The sequence below is a fragment of the Necator americanus genome, chromosome II (genome assembly GCF_031761385.1).
Source record: "Necator americanus strain Aroian chromosome II, whole genome shotgun sequence".
NCBI classification, from domain to species: domain Eukaryota; kingdom Metazoa; phylum Nematoda; class Chromadorea; order Rhabditida; family Ancylostomatidae; genus Necator; species Necator americanus.
In genome coordinates this window covers 9,682,357-9,699,736 of record NC_087372.1, presented here as the reverse complement: position 1 = coordinate 9,699,736, position 17,380 = coordinate 9,682,357, and the positions used below count along the sequence as shown (strand labels likewise).

At 42.5% G+C, this 17,380-nt stretch overlaps 1 protein-coding gene across 3 annotated transcripts; it reads left to right on the top strand.

Annotated features, from left to right (window-relative positions):
* Positions 1-312: 312 nt before the first annotated feature.
* On the top strand, positions 313-16,270 carry RB195_017310 (uncharacterized protein; the record flags this gene model as incomplete). Of its 3 annotated transcripts, XM_064184250.1 has the most annotated exons (20): positions 313-481; positions 4,174-4,198; positions 4,382-4,450; positions 4,528-4,563; positions 4,670-4,757; positions 4,827-4,967; positions 5,027-5,140; positions 8,601-8,693; positions 8,757-8,852; positions 8,913-9,088; positions 9,594-9,750; positions 11,727-11,853; positions 13,548-13,615; positions 13,690-13,784; positions 13,969-14,039; positions 14,752-14,876; positions 15,536-15,613; positions 15,682-15,773; positions 15,834-15,974; positions 16,186-16,270. In XM_064184250.1, the coding sequence occupies 20 exons, from the start codon at positions 313-315 to the stop codon at positions 16,268-16,270; spliced, it is 2,046 nt and encodes a 681-aa protein (XP_064040129.1). The 3 variants fall into 3 exon arrangements, with proteins under 3 accessions (XP_064040129.1, XP_064040131.1, XP_064040130.1); XM_064184249.1 differs by lacking the exons at positions 13,548-13,615; positions 13,690-13,784; positions 13,969-14,039; ... (3 more) ...; positions 15,834-15,974; positions 16,186-16,270 and having other exon boundaries at positions 11,727-11,861; XM_064184248.1 differs by lacking the exons at positions 313-481; positions 4,174-4,198; positions 4,382-4,450; ... (7 more) ...; positions 9,594-9,750; positions 11,727-11,853 and having other exon boundaries at positions 13,550-13,615.
* Between the last annotated feature and the right edge of the window lie 1,110 nt (positions 16,271-17,380).

The window sequence follows — 17,380 nt, the reverse complement described above, 5'->3', positions numbered from 1 at the left end:
GCACATCCCAAGTGGATTGATTCGCCAGAGATTATTATATATTATTATTAACAAAAGCACCCAGTAACTGGCAAACAAGTGCTATAGATGGATAGGTAGCGATCTTTAATTATCACATGCCAATTCATGCTTAAACGAGCAGAACATACAAAGAAACATTAATAAAAACAGATAACCAAATACGAGGGAAGAAACCTCTATGTGGTACATAGGGAAACCCTCAACAGTTTGCTCACGATCAAGGAGCCGCAGCTATTTCTATGTTTACTCCATACTTGAAATGTGCTAACCTCATTGTTTCGATTCCATTGAATGATGATCCTAATCGTTAGACTGATTAAGGATGATCGTGAGGACGACGAGGTGGGAGGTTCATTCTATAACCACTTCACATCGAGAGCTGACGCTTCAACAGTAAACAACATGTTTCTAATTAGGAGGATGCTGAATATGCCCGGGAGCGCCGTGAAAAGCATGAGGAGTAAGTTATGCTGTCAAACTGAAATCTGGTGCAATTGCGTAAGAAGCTGCGTTTAAAGACATCACTCAACGAATCTGAGGTGGTACGGATTTCCGGTGGAGTATTCGTACACGGGATCGTAAATTATGGAGAGAAGGATGATTCCTTCAATTTCTTCCTAACTGCCGTAAAAAACGATCCAAAAAATACTGCTTCGGGCGTTCTGGCGCATTATTTTCTACAAGGAGTTCGACTGGAGCGCGCCAGCCTTGTGCACGCGCCGCATCTTCTGGGCCGTTTTTACGGCAATTAGGAAGAAATGGACGGAATCACCCCCTCTCCATAGTCTCCCATCCCGTATACGAAAACTCCACCTGAAATCTGCACCACCTCAGATTCGTGGGGTGATGCTTTTAAAGCAAGGCGACGAAACTAACGGCTGGAATCGAGGTAGGAACATTAGTTCAACTCACACCGCATAGATAAGTGGAGCTGGCGAGATCTCACCTTGGAACTCTAGGTCCACCGCGACAATTTGAGCGCAGCTGCTTACGCAACTCCACCAAGCTTCGGGTCGTTTTGGCCCGATGTCGAAGGAACATGAGTTAGTCAATTAAAATACAGTGTTGTACAAACACTATCTGTAAATACCTTCCGGTAGTGCCATCTAATGCAGATACAGAAATCCTCAGGAACAACCAACTACCCCTATGAATGTGTTCATTGCGGCCACATGAACTTTTCACTACTATACAGACCCTTTTCATCCGATGATTAACTGCAGTGACAACAGTGGTCTTTGGGATAGCCATGGTTTCTGTCGAACATGGACTGACAGTACCGTTCTTCCGAGCACTCCAGCACCACTGGCTGGTTGTATGGTTGCGAGAACCATGATTCCGACCCATGAACAACTCATTCCAACCTCGGTCTCCTTGGCCAAAGCTCACTGGACTTTATCTCTAGTCGCAGCCGTACCTGTGGCCGGCACAGGCGATGACGAGTAACCTTAACAATTACCGACTTTAGTCTTGACATATGTTGACCGTGATCACGGTTCCCCCTTATCTCAACTACACGGTCATGATGATATGTGATACTTCTCAGCTGCGGGTGGGGATTAGATGACGCAAAAAATACGGCACGTCTGGAAAAAATGGCTTATTTTTGCTTCCAGCAGGTGGACGTCATCACTCCCATCCTCAGAAAAATTGGCAACGAGTTAAAGGCAGCATACCACGAATCTAAGGGGGTACGGATTTCAGGTGGAGTATCCGTATATGGGGTCGTAGATTATGGGGACCGAGGTAGTTCCGCCCATCTTTCCCTGCATCGCTGCAAACAGCCGCCTTCAGAATGCTGTATTGTACGACGACATCTATTGCAACGCTCAACCCCTTGCGCCGCCTTCGCCCTGCGAGTCGTCGAAAATTGGACTGCCCCGATAGGTAGTAAAGGACGCTACGCGTGCAAGGGTGGCGCGCTGCAATAGAAGGCATCGTACAAAACAGCATTCAGGGGCCGGCTGCTTGCAATGATTTAGGGAGAGATGAGCGGAACCACCCTGGTCTCCATAATCTACGACCCCATATACGGATACTCCACCTGAAATCCGTGCCACCCCAGATTCGTGGTATGCTGCCTTTACGTTCCTTACTTCTTACGGAAAGGTAGGCCAACAAGCCGCCCACTAATTTTCTCGTCTGAAATAGAGAATATTTCTTCTATTCGAAGGATATGCGCCGCACGACAACACCTGGAAAGGAAGAGCTGCATAAGTCAGACCCAGACTGCCAAGAAGGAGGATTGTGTTGACGACGAATGCAGGCGCTGGATACTCGAGTCTGGAACTTCTGCAGTGGACTGGAAGATCACGGCTAAAAATCATCTACAGCGCTGGAAAAAAATATTTCTTGGAGTATATGACAGCGTGGAAGTTGATAGAATGCTTATAAACATTTAGACACTCTTCCAGGCAGCTAATATCCTGGATCGGACGTGTACGGTTGAAGCCATATAGAACAATACCGATTTTCTTTGGTACCTCCTCAAAATTGAGAGAGCAGCAAATCAAAATGTTTACGGAAAAGTATTTTTCGTACTCAAGATCATTTCTACATCATTTTATTTTTCATCAAAATTTTCCCCAAAAGAACACCCCAGGCAATTCAGATCGGGACTGACTGTTTGGATAATGAAGTAGAAGGGAAGGCTTAGATTTTATCATGATAACTGTGTAAGTGGAAATTTGCGATTCTAAGAACTCCCTTCTCTAAATTTGACCCTTTTGAATGTAGGCCTTTCTGATGTACTCGAAGAATTCACACAGAATCCATCCATTCGTCACACATCCAGATTCTGTGGCAGTTGACGTCTCGCCTGAACTGCCTACCGACTCCGAGTTCGACAATGTCCGGCACTTCAGCAATTCGGAGAGGAGAAATGTTCCCAAGGATTTCATACTTCTTCCAGGAGTTTCACTCGTAATGTTATAGACATTGGCGATAGCTGAGTATACAACACCTTTTTGTAATATTTGAATAACTTTTAACTCATAATAACTTGAATAACTTCATAACTGCGCAAGATAAACAGCTCATACCGCACCCGAATGGCTGATTGCGTTTAGTACATGTAAGGTCACCGAGAGAAGTAGCAGCATGCGTGGTCCTGATATCAACCGCATCATCGTCAGGCAACCACAGACGTAGCTCCAGAGTTGTGGGAGAGACTCCCAGGAAAGGAGAGAAAGCTTAAAATTCAATAACAAATGTTCTCAAACTATCACAGTTGGATCACCAAGCTTTATTAGCCGGTCTTTGGTAAGATACTACACTAGACAACAGGCAAATAAGAATGAATACACGTCTGTGCTCGCAAAGATCTGCGTGGAAAAGATCAAAGAATACTTCGGTGAGGAATAAGGAGTAGTATTAACTGAAGCTGTAAAGGTGGAAAAGAAGAATTAATGTTCCCTCAAGGTTTGCTCATCAAACCTTGAACAACAACAGTAACGCAATAAAAACCTTAAGAACCTGAATGTGTAGTCAGGTCAAAACGACCTGAAGCACCTAAGCGGTTGCGCTCGAAGCGCTATGGACGCAGTGGTTGAAATTGAGGTTGGACCATCGGAAACTACAGCGATGCGTGGTCCTAGCGAGGGTTTTACAACGATTCCAACCGTTACGATCCACCGCAGCGCTTCGAGCCCAGCCGCTTGCGCAACTGCACCGTGCTTTATGACCCTACTGTAGTAATGGCGTTTCGGAAAAGAGGAAGATGAAGAAATTCATTAAAGATTTCTATTCTGATCTCTCCGACAGCCACAGTCCATTTCTTTTTAACGTCCTACGGTGAAAATATGTCATAGAAGCCTTTTTTCCTGAATCGTAATTCCATAACTCTGAAGAATCGTGCGTATCGAAACGTAATCTGAGATTTCTAACCAACACGCAACCACGGAGGTCCATTTATTGTATTCGAAAGAGGATTTTCAACATGCCAAGATGATACAGTATATACAATAGATTGGAGCTTGAAGTTGCCTCTCCCCCTCTGCCCCCTCCCTTCGGAATTCGGAATCATTGTCCATCAAACATCAGAAAATAATGCATCCTGAAACGTAAACAATTCCTAGCATGTCGACTTTCGGAGCCTTGTTAGATAAGTACTTGTGCTTTTTGACACTCAGGTATCAATTCTTTTGTTTTCAGATCGAGGAGACACACCAAGCAGCGAGTATGTCTCATTCATTTAACTTAAACTACAGCTAAGCTTAAGTTTAAATTCTGATGAAGACTAACAGTTCTTTCTTTTTTTAAATCCATTTTTGACAGAAAAAAAAAGCAAACGAAGATGAAAAAGTGATTTGAAATCGACTTTAGAAGAGTTTGCCCCAGTAATAATCCGAACATATTTAAGAGAGGCGGCTAGAATAAAGCTTATGAGGAGGAAGAAAAGGGAATTAGATTCCAAAGAACGTACCTCAAAGTATCACTTTTCTTCTACAAGTTATTATATTTCTTCAAAGATTCAGTCATCTTGTACATCCATTGGTTATATTTTAGTGATGAATGTGAAACACAACAGAAAGAAGATGATCCGTGAGAGTTGTTGTTTATAAACGTTTGATAGTGACTTTGAACTTCTCTATTTAATAGAACCGTCAAAATTGCTGTTCAATCAGAACTTTCATCAAATAAGATTCAGAACGTCCACACAATCTGGTATGCCTCTTCATGAACCTGGAAAAGGGTCATCTATCAAACGCCGAGATCGAAAATTAAAACGCGCTCAGGCTAGTCGTGATTGAGGGCCTAATTTCTGAGCGCCTACACAAAATTAAACAGTAACTGTGATATTTAAGGTGAAGGTTTTTGTAGAAGCAACCTTACGAAAAGGAGTTAATGGTTTAGTAGCCGAATTCAAAAGTATGAAACGTACAAATGACTTCACAGTAATGACTGAATTTGTAGCACAAACTGCTAATGGTAGAAATCGATACAAGGTTCGTTATCTGAAGTTCCTTCTTTTTTCTCAACCTTGTATAGAAATCAATAGTTTTAGGATGTTGGTTGTCTTGATAATCGTCGTGTTGTGTTGAATATTGGCAATGTATCCTATATTCACGCGAATTATGTATCAACACCAAACAACTCTAAACGATTCATCTGTACACAAGTATTAATTAATTTCATAGGAAGTTTATAAGATTAAAGCATTTCAAAACGCGGCCGCCTAAAGAACGCATTTTTTGAATTGTTTTGACACATTTTCAGTTACTTTACTAAAATATCGATTTCCGACACTCTAATCTCATCACTATAGTAGAGTCAAAACGATGTGAAGCACGGTGCAGTTGCGTAAGCGGGTCGATACGGTGCGGAGGAGCGTAGCGATTCGGATCGAGTGAGGACCCTTACTACTACCGTTCATTGCTGCAGATAACGACGGTCCCACCTCGATTCCAACTGCGCCGGCAGCGACAAGCTATCATAATTCCACTCCACAAGAAGCTATCTGTCACAAAACCTAATAATTACCGAGGAATATAACTGCTTCGTGTACTCTGCAGGTATAAGGACCGGATTATGATAATGGTTGAAGTATGATAGTCAGCTCTTAACCCTTAATATGACAGTCAAAAGCAGGTTTGAAATCTGAGAAAGCTGACCCTATGCGGTCAGCTTTCTCAGACTTCAAACCTGCTTTTGACTCCCTTAGTCGAGATCTGCTTCTTAACGAGCTTTGCGCTAATGGAATTCAAAGGAAGTTAGCGCGTTCAATTGGGCATGAAGAGAATGAACCGATGAACAGCTGAACATGAACACCAGCCGGATGCACTTTAAAGTGAAAACTGGAGTGAGACAAGAGGATGAGGTGGATCCCTTCTGCTCACTTTTGTTGTTGATGACATCATACAGAGAACAACTGAGCAGTGCTCTGTTGATGTCATTTGAGCACCACCAACACGTCACTTAGTTGATTTAAATTACATCAACGTTGTGGTAATATTCATTTTGAGCCCAGCAGAATTACAACATGTTGTCAACCTTGTATTAAAGTTACTGTAGCCAACGTAATACAGCTCCGCTCTGATGATTGAAGCAGATCTGGATCTGCTCGAGATGTTCAACGGGGATCAGGGTAGACCGATAACCCATTGATTTCATGTTGGGTGACTGTTGTTTGGATGAATTAGGTTGTTCGAGCTGTCTGTTTAAAAATGATCGCGGCTACAAGAGAGATTTCTGGCAATTTTAATCTTATTCGGCTTCTCAACCCTTGTCCATTTTCCTGCTGTCCACCTCCAACGAAGTCAAGCTGCGAATCTACTTATGTGCAATGTGCTATTAAGGTGCAGGGATAGGAAACATGGGCAGCACTACCTACCGTGATAGGGAACTAGAGAAAAACTGCGAAGCTACTTTCAAGTTTTAAGAATTCTAGGTAGAAGTGGATATGATAGTGCCACCGGATAATGTGTGCAAGGCATCAACATCTTGCTCGGGCTTTTGAAGTAGTCTTGTCCCCGTTATCTCGAAGACAGGCTCGCAGTAGAAAAATCCTTCTAAGGAAGGAAGTTTTGAATGATAAAAATCCTGTGGACTCTTGGTGATGATAGGCAGTTCATTCAAAATGTAATGTCTCGCAATGAGGAACAGGGACGAATGTATAGATTCTATGCGAGCTCACGTTAAAGATCAAACAGCTCGGATGTGGTTAAGGACGACTAGAGATTGGATTGTACACTGCGGAGCAGTTTCGCTTACGTCTCCCTAATCGTCGTGAAAAACGGCGTGGATTTTTCTGTTTTCACGATAATTTCAGTTGCAACGCACCACCTTTGTGTACGCACCGCATCCACGTGCGAGCAGTCGTAGATTAATAAGGTATCCTCAGTAGTCTATTCAAGTGAAACCAATGAGAAGTCTGCTTAGGGGACTGGAACGTGTAATAGAGGAGCGTCCTAACGTCTCGTAGGAACTGAAAAGGCTCCCCCATCATTTTTTTTAAATGAAGATTGGGGAGAGATGAACAGAACCACCCCGGATCCCGCAATCTACAATCCCATCTTTAGGTTTCGCCGCGGATTCCTCTCTCACGTCAGATTCGTCTGTGCTTGCTCTGAGTCATGTTTGCAGAGTAATTGTGGTTAAGGTTTCACTGTCATCTCCCAACTTTGACGGTGACGACCTGTCGTCGATCAGGACGAACGAATGACCATGCATAGTCCCAGTTTTAAAGTCGCTCGTCTTTTGAAGTGTTCCGCATAGTGTTGAAAGCACCAACTGAGAACCAACCATTCTCGACCAAGCCCCGCCATTTCCCAGCATCAATGCAGGACTAAGAAGAAACGCATTGACCGCAACACCAAAAAAACTAGCCATCGAAACATTACGAGGACATAGATGGTAAAAATAGTAATGGGGGAGCTTCTGATTACCTCTACAAATTTTTGAAACCCTATAACTCGACTGTTGTGTAAACTTAAAAGAGGCTAGGCCACCTCAGACTCAGATGTACTTCGGAAACCGAACACCTCAGTCTCATATAAACCTGAGTTGCAAGTTGTACTGCAAAGGTAACCAAGTACTTGTTTGCAACGTATGTATCAGATCTTAACACACTTGACTGCTATAAAAACGGAACTGATCTGGAAACTAAAGGAAACTACTTTGGAGACTGGGCCTACAATCAAGCCATTTGCGATTATAACAAGTGCTTCCCACCCATTTTTGATATACGGAGTGCGGACGAGCGTAGAGAGAAAATCATGGACTTGTGATTTCTTAGAGGGTTGTAGTCTAATCAGACGACCCGAGCTCAGCGCAGCTGCGTAAGCGACTGCACTCAAAGCAGATCTCGAAGCAGATGATCCCATCTCGATTACAACCGCTAGCTCCAGCACGTCGCTTTGAGCGCTACTGTTTACACAAGTGCACCAACCTTCAGATTGCTTGTCCTGATTACATACATACATACATACGTCGTTGACACCGTGCTGAAGTTATTGAAGTACAAACAGTAATTGTTGTAGAGACAAAACGACATGAAGCACGATGCGGCAGCGGAAGCAGCTGCTCTAGAAGCGGCACGATAGAGCGGAGCGGTATGATCGAGTGAAGACCCTCGCTAACACCATCCAGTTTGAACGACGACACGTGGGACCATAGCTGTAGTTAGCGACCACGTCGATTCCAACAGCAGTAACCATCACGCCGCTTCAAGCGCAGCCGCTCACGCAACTGCACCGTGGTTCATGTGGTTTGACCCTTCTATAAATGCATTACTGTCGCAGATGTGACAGCACTAATCTGAATAGACTCACACGAACTCGCTTGGTATCGGAGTCTACCCTCAACCAGGTATCTGCTTAGAGTTTAGATTAGAAGAGGATGAGTGGCGAGACTATAAAAAAACTCCAGCCAGCTAATCTCCGCGAATCTACCTATGCTTTGCGGTCACTCAAGCATAGGAAGCACGTCTGGCGTCAACGTCATCATCAGTTTTTTTTTAGCTACGTTGCATAGATTAAAAGGCTATCATTTTAATTCTTGTACAAAAATGTACCCGCAGTAGAAACAAGTTCACGCTCTCCTCTCTATTCCAAAAAAGCTGACAACAATTATTTTCCAAGGCACCGCTACCCAAGACATGTCCAGAGTTTTGGTGTATGGTTGTACAAGAGAAGTCCTCCTCAATTCTAATGCTATGCAATTTCATCGAACAGGTAAGAAACCCAGAAATAAAGAAAGATTTTTTTCAAACTTCCTTCCTGTTTCTTTTTTTTTAGAATGCAAAGAAGTGCGCTGAGTATTTTCCAATGCAAGAAGGTCAGAATCTTCAGTTTGGGGACAATGTTACGGTCACCTGTAAGAAACAAGAACCAGTATGTTTGCCGTTTATTTAATCTGTGTAGCATGTGAATGATGAGTACTGATTGGTTTAGTTCTCGTTTCCATTTGAAACAAAAGTGAAAGTCCGTGTGACCAGTCTGGAAGTTAATGTTAGTGGACAACCTACACACATGTGTAATCATTATCAATGGATAGATTGGCCAGATCGTGGAGTTCCAGAGGCGGATCTTGCTCCAATAGCTATTCTAGCGAAACTGAAAGAAAGCACGTTAGTTATTCCCACATATTGATCGAAATCTTAGTTTTGCAATATGTATGTTTCGTGCTCATTTGGTACTGTGCACGTGTAACCCAGGCAAGAGGTTCAGTGCAACTGCGCGGTCAATATTTTGAAATCTTTCTATTGTTGGCGAAACCTTTGGTCCTTTCTAAGTCGATTAATTGTTGCCAGAATTGTCCGGGAGGATAAAAACAGCGGAACATCGACTGGACCTCGAAAGTCGTTGTATGGGCTGCCCACGCGTGCATAAATCTCAAATGATTCCGAGTTAAAGTCGAACCCGTCAGCGCATCTCAAAGAGACTGATCATCGCCAAGAACTTTATCCTCTTTCAAAGTCGGCGCCAAATCTGTTCAGCTCGGTGCGCGCTACGCATCTACCGCAACGCGTGCGAACTCCTTGCCTGTTCATTCGTACACACTCCCTCCTTTTGATCTGCATCAGTTCACAGTGCTCACATTTCATTTTGAACTAATTTTACTTCATGTTTCAGTGAACCAATAATCGTGCACTGCTCGGCGGGTATTGGACGAACCGGCTGTATGGTACTGATCCAACATGCCATGGAATTACTGCACAAGAATGAACCTCTCCTAGAGATTAATGGTTACCTATTGGAACTTCGAAAACAGCGAAATAATAGCATCCAGGTTGACTTTTTTTCTCTTACATACCGAATCCCAAGACTAAAGACAAGGTGTAATCAGACCAATCCAGCTCATCATGATATCCTGAGTAGAACAACGCTGCCGCACGATATTTTCTTCCTTTTGCTGTTTGTACCTCCAAGAAGTAGAGCTATTTCCTAGTGACTTCGTTAGTCTGGGTTCCTCGACGACGCGCAGGTCTTAACGCTGCTAAGATGCCGAGTAACATGTATCAATTCTGTTGCTTTTCGACCACTATAAGAAAAAGAAAAGTACAGTAGGGTCAAAACGACATGAATGACGAGTGTAGTCGCGGTGCATTTACGTACGCGCTCGAAACGGCCCGATGGAGAGCAGCGGTTGGGACCTAGTTGGGGCTGTCGCAAACTGCAGGGATGGGTGATGCAAGCAAGCGTTTCACCACGCTATCAGCCACTATGCTCCACCGAAGCGCCTCAAGAGGAACCGCTTACGCAATTTCTTACGTGCTTTATGTCGTTTTGACCTTACTATAATTCTTATGATTGTCCAATGTGAGGCGTCTGAATTGCAACTCCTAGTGCAGCTGAGTTGGACAAGGTGGAATTGGGCTACCACTATTGTCCACACTTGCTATTGCATACCGCGAGTCAGTAAGAGTCTGCGCAGTGGAAGCGGCCCTCATCCCCTAGATCTAAGTATCCTCACCTTAAGGCCAGCATACCACGAATCTGACATCTATCTGGCGAGGGAATATCTGAAGATAGGTCGTATATTGAGGGATCCGCCCATCTCTCCCTAATCGTCGTAAAAAGTGGCGTGAGAACCCCTTTAGTTCATACGGGATACGTTAGAACGCTCCTCTACGACAGCCCCTTCAGTGGCCTATTCAATGTTTTGCTTCAATAGGCTGGTGAGGAGACATCACTGATCTTCGACCGTTCACAATAGATTGCGGCGCATGCACGAGAGGTGCGCGTTGCCACTGAGATCGTCGAGAAAAGCGGCGTCTTACATGCCATTTTTTACGACGATTAGAGAGAGATGAACGGAACCAGGTTCTGCAATCTACAACCCCAACTCTAGCTTTTTCCGCAGATTCCCTCACCACGTCAAATTCGCGATATGTTACCTTTGACCTCTGCTGCCGTCATTAGTTCCCACGTTAAAGGCATCACCCCACGAATCTGAGGTGGTGCAGATTTCAGGTGTAGTATTCCTATAAGGGATAGTAGATTATGATAAGGAGGGTGATTCCGTCCATTTCTTCCTAATTTCCGTAAAAACCGGCCCGGAAGATGCGGCGCCGCACAAGGCTGGCGCGCTCACGTCGAGCTCTTTTTAGAAAATAGTGCGCCAGAACGCCTGAAGCCGTAACTTCTGGGCCGTTTTTTACGGCAATTAGGAAGAAATGGACGGAATCACTTTCCTCCTCATAATCTACTATCCCGCATACGAGTACTCCACCTGAAATCCGTACCACCTCAGATTCGTGGAGTGATGCCTTTAAGCTCGAATTGAGCGTCGACGATGTAGTGTCATGCATCCTTGAGCGCACACCGTCGAGCAGGCAGGGTGTTCTAGCTTATAAGAGAAGAACATTTCCTTTCAGGAGCGGAGATTCCTTACTTTGGAGGCGCGGTTTTGTCCGCCTCCGCCGTCAGGAATCTCCGCTCCTGAAAGGAAATGGTATAGCATTAATCGACTAGCGTTCGATGTCTATAATTCACACGTGAACCACTACCAGCTGGTGATTTTCGAACGAGCTCTATGCCTCTGCCAATCGATAATCAGCAAGTGGTGGAGAAGCTAACGAACCACACGACTGTGTTCGGTAACTCTCCTGGGGACCTCGATGCCAGGGCATATATTATTGCCACTTTGGCCAAAGGGTGGTTAAAGCGACACGTCTAGATGGACGTTTCCTACCAATATCCAGAACATTTTCTCTAGCACTGCATTTTCGATTCATGATTCTGCTAAACTTTCTTTTATTTTAGACTGAGCAACAGTATCTCTATGTCCACCAAGTGATTTTATTGTACTTGAAGAGAGCGAAATTTCTCGACGAAGTTGTATATCCTTACTTAGACGCGTTCACAAAGGATTATGCAGTAGCTACAAAAGGTTTTTGAGTGAAATCTGCTATAGTTGTGATCAAATGCTTCACGTATTATTAATTGGTTACTGAACAAATTTTATCCTTTCGCCATACCAGACGAATCATTCACTATTAATAATCGGCGTATGTCTTCATTACAGGATTATGAAGATGACAATGTAAATAAAATTTTCATGGGAATTCTGTGTTTCTGGTTTTTAGGAAAACAATCTATTAGTCAAAAGATAATAAACAAACATCGTATGATCATTAGTGCAAAGGGTATCGCATAATCGCCTCATTCCTAAAGCCTTCTTGCCTTTTCTTATCAGTTACTCTCCTTTTTCGGTCCTCTTTCGTAAAACCCTTCACATTCAAAAGAAAATTAAACTTCTATATCACTACTTATAATCGTCACAGGACGACTAACGGAACGAAAACTTTACACCACAGAATGCTCAAGGCAGGTCTTGCCGTCGCGTTGCGGGCGCGTCGTGGCTGCTCAGCGCAACATAGCTAACTGCGCTTAGAAAAGAGTTTTTTCTTCCTGAAAATTGGTTTCCACTTACACTTAAACCATGCCGTGGGTGCGCCGAAAGATTGATAGGTATTCAGAACTATCTTACAATGCTAAAACCTTAGCTATATGCCAAAGACCAGATCTCGTTGATGTGGTAAAAATATAAGACTACTATGTTGTGCTAATTTTCTTTGTTGTAAGCAACTGGATAAACCGCTGATAATGAGGTTTTGGATTTGAAGCATCGGTCTTAGAAGAGCATGAAAAAAAAAGAGAAACACAGGAAAGGTTGTTGCGACTATCCGCCCGGCAGGTGAAGTAAGTTCAGAAATATGCTGCAAAATTCGCGCATGCATTCATGCACGCGCGTGATTTCGTGCGGGGAAAATTTTCTATGACTTTGAGTTTTGTAGGAATTGATTTATTTATTCCTACAAACAGTGAAGCCATAAAAAATCATTCCTACTTGCATAATTCTGCTACCGAATCTTTACTCCTGACGTTTGTACGAAGCAGTGAATCATTAGTCTACCGTATTCTTTTATTACCTTTAGAACTTTTCCTGGAATTCCTTTTTTTCAAACAAAACTACTCCTCTGCATGATTTTCCTGAGGGTTTCTCATTCGTAGAATTTTCCTTGAAAAAATGAGTCAACGATCCGGTGGATTGTTTTGTTACTACTACAATTTTTATTCTCTTTATACCGATTTTCAAATAGTTTTTTTTTTGCTCCATATCGATTTTTTTAAGAGACGAATAATCATGACGAATCAATGATGAATAATATGGCGTAGTGCGTTGGTGTGAGGCTTATCAAACTTCCGACGTTTGTGCTGAGAGACGTTATCGTAAAATAGTCGTGAAGACGCAGCAATAGGCATAAAATCATCGAATCATAAGCGTTCACAACTCTTTCCTCTTCCCTGGTGTTCATCATTCCTTGATGAACTTTTCATTCAGTTACTCTCATAGAATTTTGACGTTGGCAGAGACCACAAATAAAGCGGGGTTTTCGACTTATTCACTGATTTCGATCATTTTACCGACACGACACCTGCTTGACCTGTGCGCAAGTCGCGCTCACGGAAACCCACATATTCTGGATAGAGAAAATTACGCCAAATTTCCTGCATTTTGTGGCAACACGTTTGCAATTGTAAAAAAAATGTCGCGCATCTACAAAATTTTGTTCGTTGCAGAAATGTTTGGCATAGTTTTACTACTTCTGGTTTTGCAGTCATCCAAGGCCGAAAATGTGAATAAAGCGGTTAGTGAATGTCTTATTGCTACGCTAAAAAAATTTGAAAACTAGTATTTTTGGACCTATGAGCAATTTTAAAGGTCCAAACCGCCTACGCATTGGATTTGAATGCACCGACAAGTCAAACATCGTTCACGTGCATAAGAATCAATCAATACTCGGTGGTTTTTCTCAGGTGAACTTTGCACGTGCTTATCTTCTCCATACGTTTATTATCAGTAGAAAAGATTTGATCCCTATGTCACTAAGCTGGAATGCTGGAGTAAACAAAGCCTACGTGCCATATTTTTCCTTCTCTAACTTCTCTGCTAATCTCATTTGATTGATTGTTTACATGTTTATCTAACTCTTCATTTTAGAGGATACTCACCTGATGGACAAGGCGCTTTCGATTCGAATGTGAGCGACAACATACAAAATGCTTACAACGGTGAGTAATTTGCGTCTGTTGACTTCTGTTCAGCCGCATGACTGCTGCATGCGTTTGGGCTGCGGTGCGACCGTGCTACGAACGCGTTGCAGCCACCTAGCGCAACCAAAATAAAAGTGTAAATAATACAAAAAGTAACGGAGAGTTGTCCAAAATATACGTATTGATCCACACACAAAAAAGAAAGCCTATTGGTGCAGAGCCCGCTACGATTATCGTTCCCCATTAAAAACCATCAGTTCGTGGTTGATAGGAAGTTCATGGAGTGAAAATCGTCTTCATAAGGTAGATGTCAATAAAAGCACAGCAATTTAAGCTTTTCTGCCTGTACTCTTACAAACTGAGTTGTTTGCTAATGCTTAAAGGGTTTCACCCCACAAAACTGGGGCGGTGCGGGTTTCAGGTGGATTATTTCTATACGGAGTCGTAGATTATGGAGAGAAGGGTGATTCCGTCTATTTCTTTATAATTGCCGTAAAAAAACGGCCGGGAAGATACGGTTTCGAGTGTTCTGGCGCGCTATTTTCTACAACGGCTTCGATTGGAGCGCGCCAGCCTTGTGTACGCGCCGCATATTCCGGGCCGTTTTTTACGGCAACTGGGAAGAGATGGACGGAATCACCTTCCTCTCCATAATCTACAACCCCGTATAGGAACTCTCCACCTGAAATCCGCACCACCCCAGATTGATGCCTTTAAATTCAAATTTTAGCTGGTCTCGGGATTGAAGTCTATATGACGCCAAGTCTGACATCCACAAAAACTGGGCCAGAACAATTTCAAGAAATGTATAGAAACCTGGAAGGGAGATTCGATGTCCGAGCTATATGGTTACAGGTACGTACAACAACATTCACATTGTTCTAGAAACACTTTTTTTTAAATTTGTATGACTTTAGCAGATGTCTTTCATCAACTCCAAATCTAAAATTATTAGAAGACTTATCTGTTGATGTTTGCCCAGTGTCCATACTAGGACTTCTGAACTTTCGACTTTATCGATTTTGTGCATTTGCGGACCCGATGTACCTGACGTAGAAAATGGAATGCAGTCTCGGCACTGCAGTTCCAAATCCAGACTTACATAAAGCAAAATCAAAGCGTGAGTGACCACTGTTATCTGCCGCTCTAGAGCACGTATTGAATGGCAAAACTGTATCTGTTCATACTCATGAGCTTTCCTAACCGTAAACGGTGCGCTTTATCTTCGCTCGCCTGTCTCTTTTTCATATTTGCGTTGATGATCCACTTAGCTTGGCTTAAGACAACTAGCTTTCATTTCACATCTAAGCGTCCGTACCACACTACCCTATGACAGCACTTTGGTTAGGAAAAGTACGCGCTGCGTTCGGTCAAACATGCACAATTACCACTTTATTAACTACGATAGTTGATGATACATTCATAGAATTCTACCGGAGTAGAAACTGCTCTAGATTCCCAATTACTTCCTCCAAATTTTTTTTCCACAAGAATAACATTAAAAACCATCACAGGTAACGATGCCAGTAAAATGGGAGCCATACATCTCGAAGAATGTAGAATTTATCAGCAGTATCATCAATGCGGCTAAAGTACGTAAATTTCCATCTCCTCCGCACGGTTTCGATTTCTTGGTTTTGCTAATGGACTGTAACCTTAGGCAAATGGGTTAACGGTCGGGATCTACACAAATCCATACGATTGGAAACAAATCACTAACGATTGGACAGGTCCCACCAGCACTCTACTATGGTACCTACTACTTTTCATTTATTGATTCTTGCATACACTGTGATTGAAAGAATTGTACAGGTACTGGAATGTACTCGGAGCAGGTCCAATGGCTGAGTCATCAGATGACTTCGGGGACTTCCATCCATTCAGCATATGGTCAAATCCGTCCGTTAAACAGTTCGGACAACAGGAAAACATATGTGGACAAACTGTGAACAGGTATGTGTGAGAGAGGAAGAGTCTCAAGTAAGATGGGACCAGTGCAGAGACACAGAGGAATTGCGCGCGATAAAAGTTGAAATAATGAATTTTCGAGCACCGTGGCAATGTATTCTACGCAGCACCTAAGGAGTGGAAATGAGGATACGATAACTTACTAGTGGAAAGAAAATACGAATTGTTTTGTTTAGTGTTCATCGTTCATTTTCAGGGATATCTACTCCATAACCGCTAGCGTCGCTTCAAAACCGTCGACTGATCAAAATGGTCGAATTCGAATTGGTGGTTATGTCTGAAATCAATGAATCAATAAATGTGCATAATGACCATTTTGTTACACCATCATTGATTCCTATATATTTGCCACAAACTATGGGTTGCTGGAACAAATTTGATCTATAAGTGATCCAGAGGAATGGGATCAAAATAATCGATATGAAGATGGCGAGCGTCGCGGCAGTTGCTAACGAACTTTTCGCCTTCTTCTTCAGTAAATTTTCATAAAGTTATAATTGTAATTTTGCTGTGGCATCCTTTTACCTTTCTTTAGAACAGATTTTCTGTTCTCTTACTTTTACTATAGGTTTTTTGAAATAAAATTATCATAAATCTGCTAGAGAATCTCTTTATCCTTAGAGAGCATAAGTGAATTGTGGGTGGTTTGAGAGTGAAATTCCAGTAAGGAGTCAAAAAAATCTTGAAATTCATTTACTTTCGACTCCTTCAAAATCGATTCAACAAACGATTTGACTATGGGAAAAATTTGATCCAAACTTGAAATTTTCTTCTATTTTTCGAACGATTCGAAGGAAAGGAAAGTAGAAGGAAAGAAAGGTTTTTTTAGAAAGAAAGGTTGCATGGGACAGTCATATGAGCGTTTATTGAGTTTTTTGAATGTGTTTTTGTGTGGATCCAACTGTGCACCTTCTTAACTCATATCTCTTTTTGATTGTATGGTCATCCAGATCACGGGTATTCAAAAATTTTATTTGAATTCAGAAACACACCTCAGCCCGGTCAAGTTATAAATTTTTCGGCAAATTCTTTCGAAAAAAAAAAACGAGTGGCGAGCAATAGGAGCGACTGAGGAGGGAATGTTTACGGACCAGCTTTTAAACAGTCAGCATTCACGAAGACGGAACATTCCGATGACAAACAACAGATTTTTCTGTGCAATCGGAAAATGATGATAAATATATTGCTATGAACGGATTATAGAAATGAAAAGGACATTTTGCGCCGTGCAAGCGTATTTGTCATCATTTCCGTTTTTACACAAAAATCTGTGCTATTTAAAATCGCAATCTTTCGTTTTTGTGTACGTTGACTGTTTCAAAGATGAATTGGTGGCGGACGACGCTCGCTTTGGCTCCTCGACTGGTCACTCTTCAACTCACTTTTTTTCT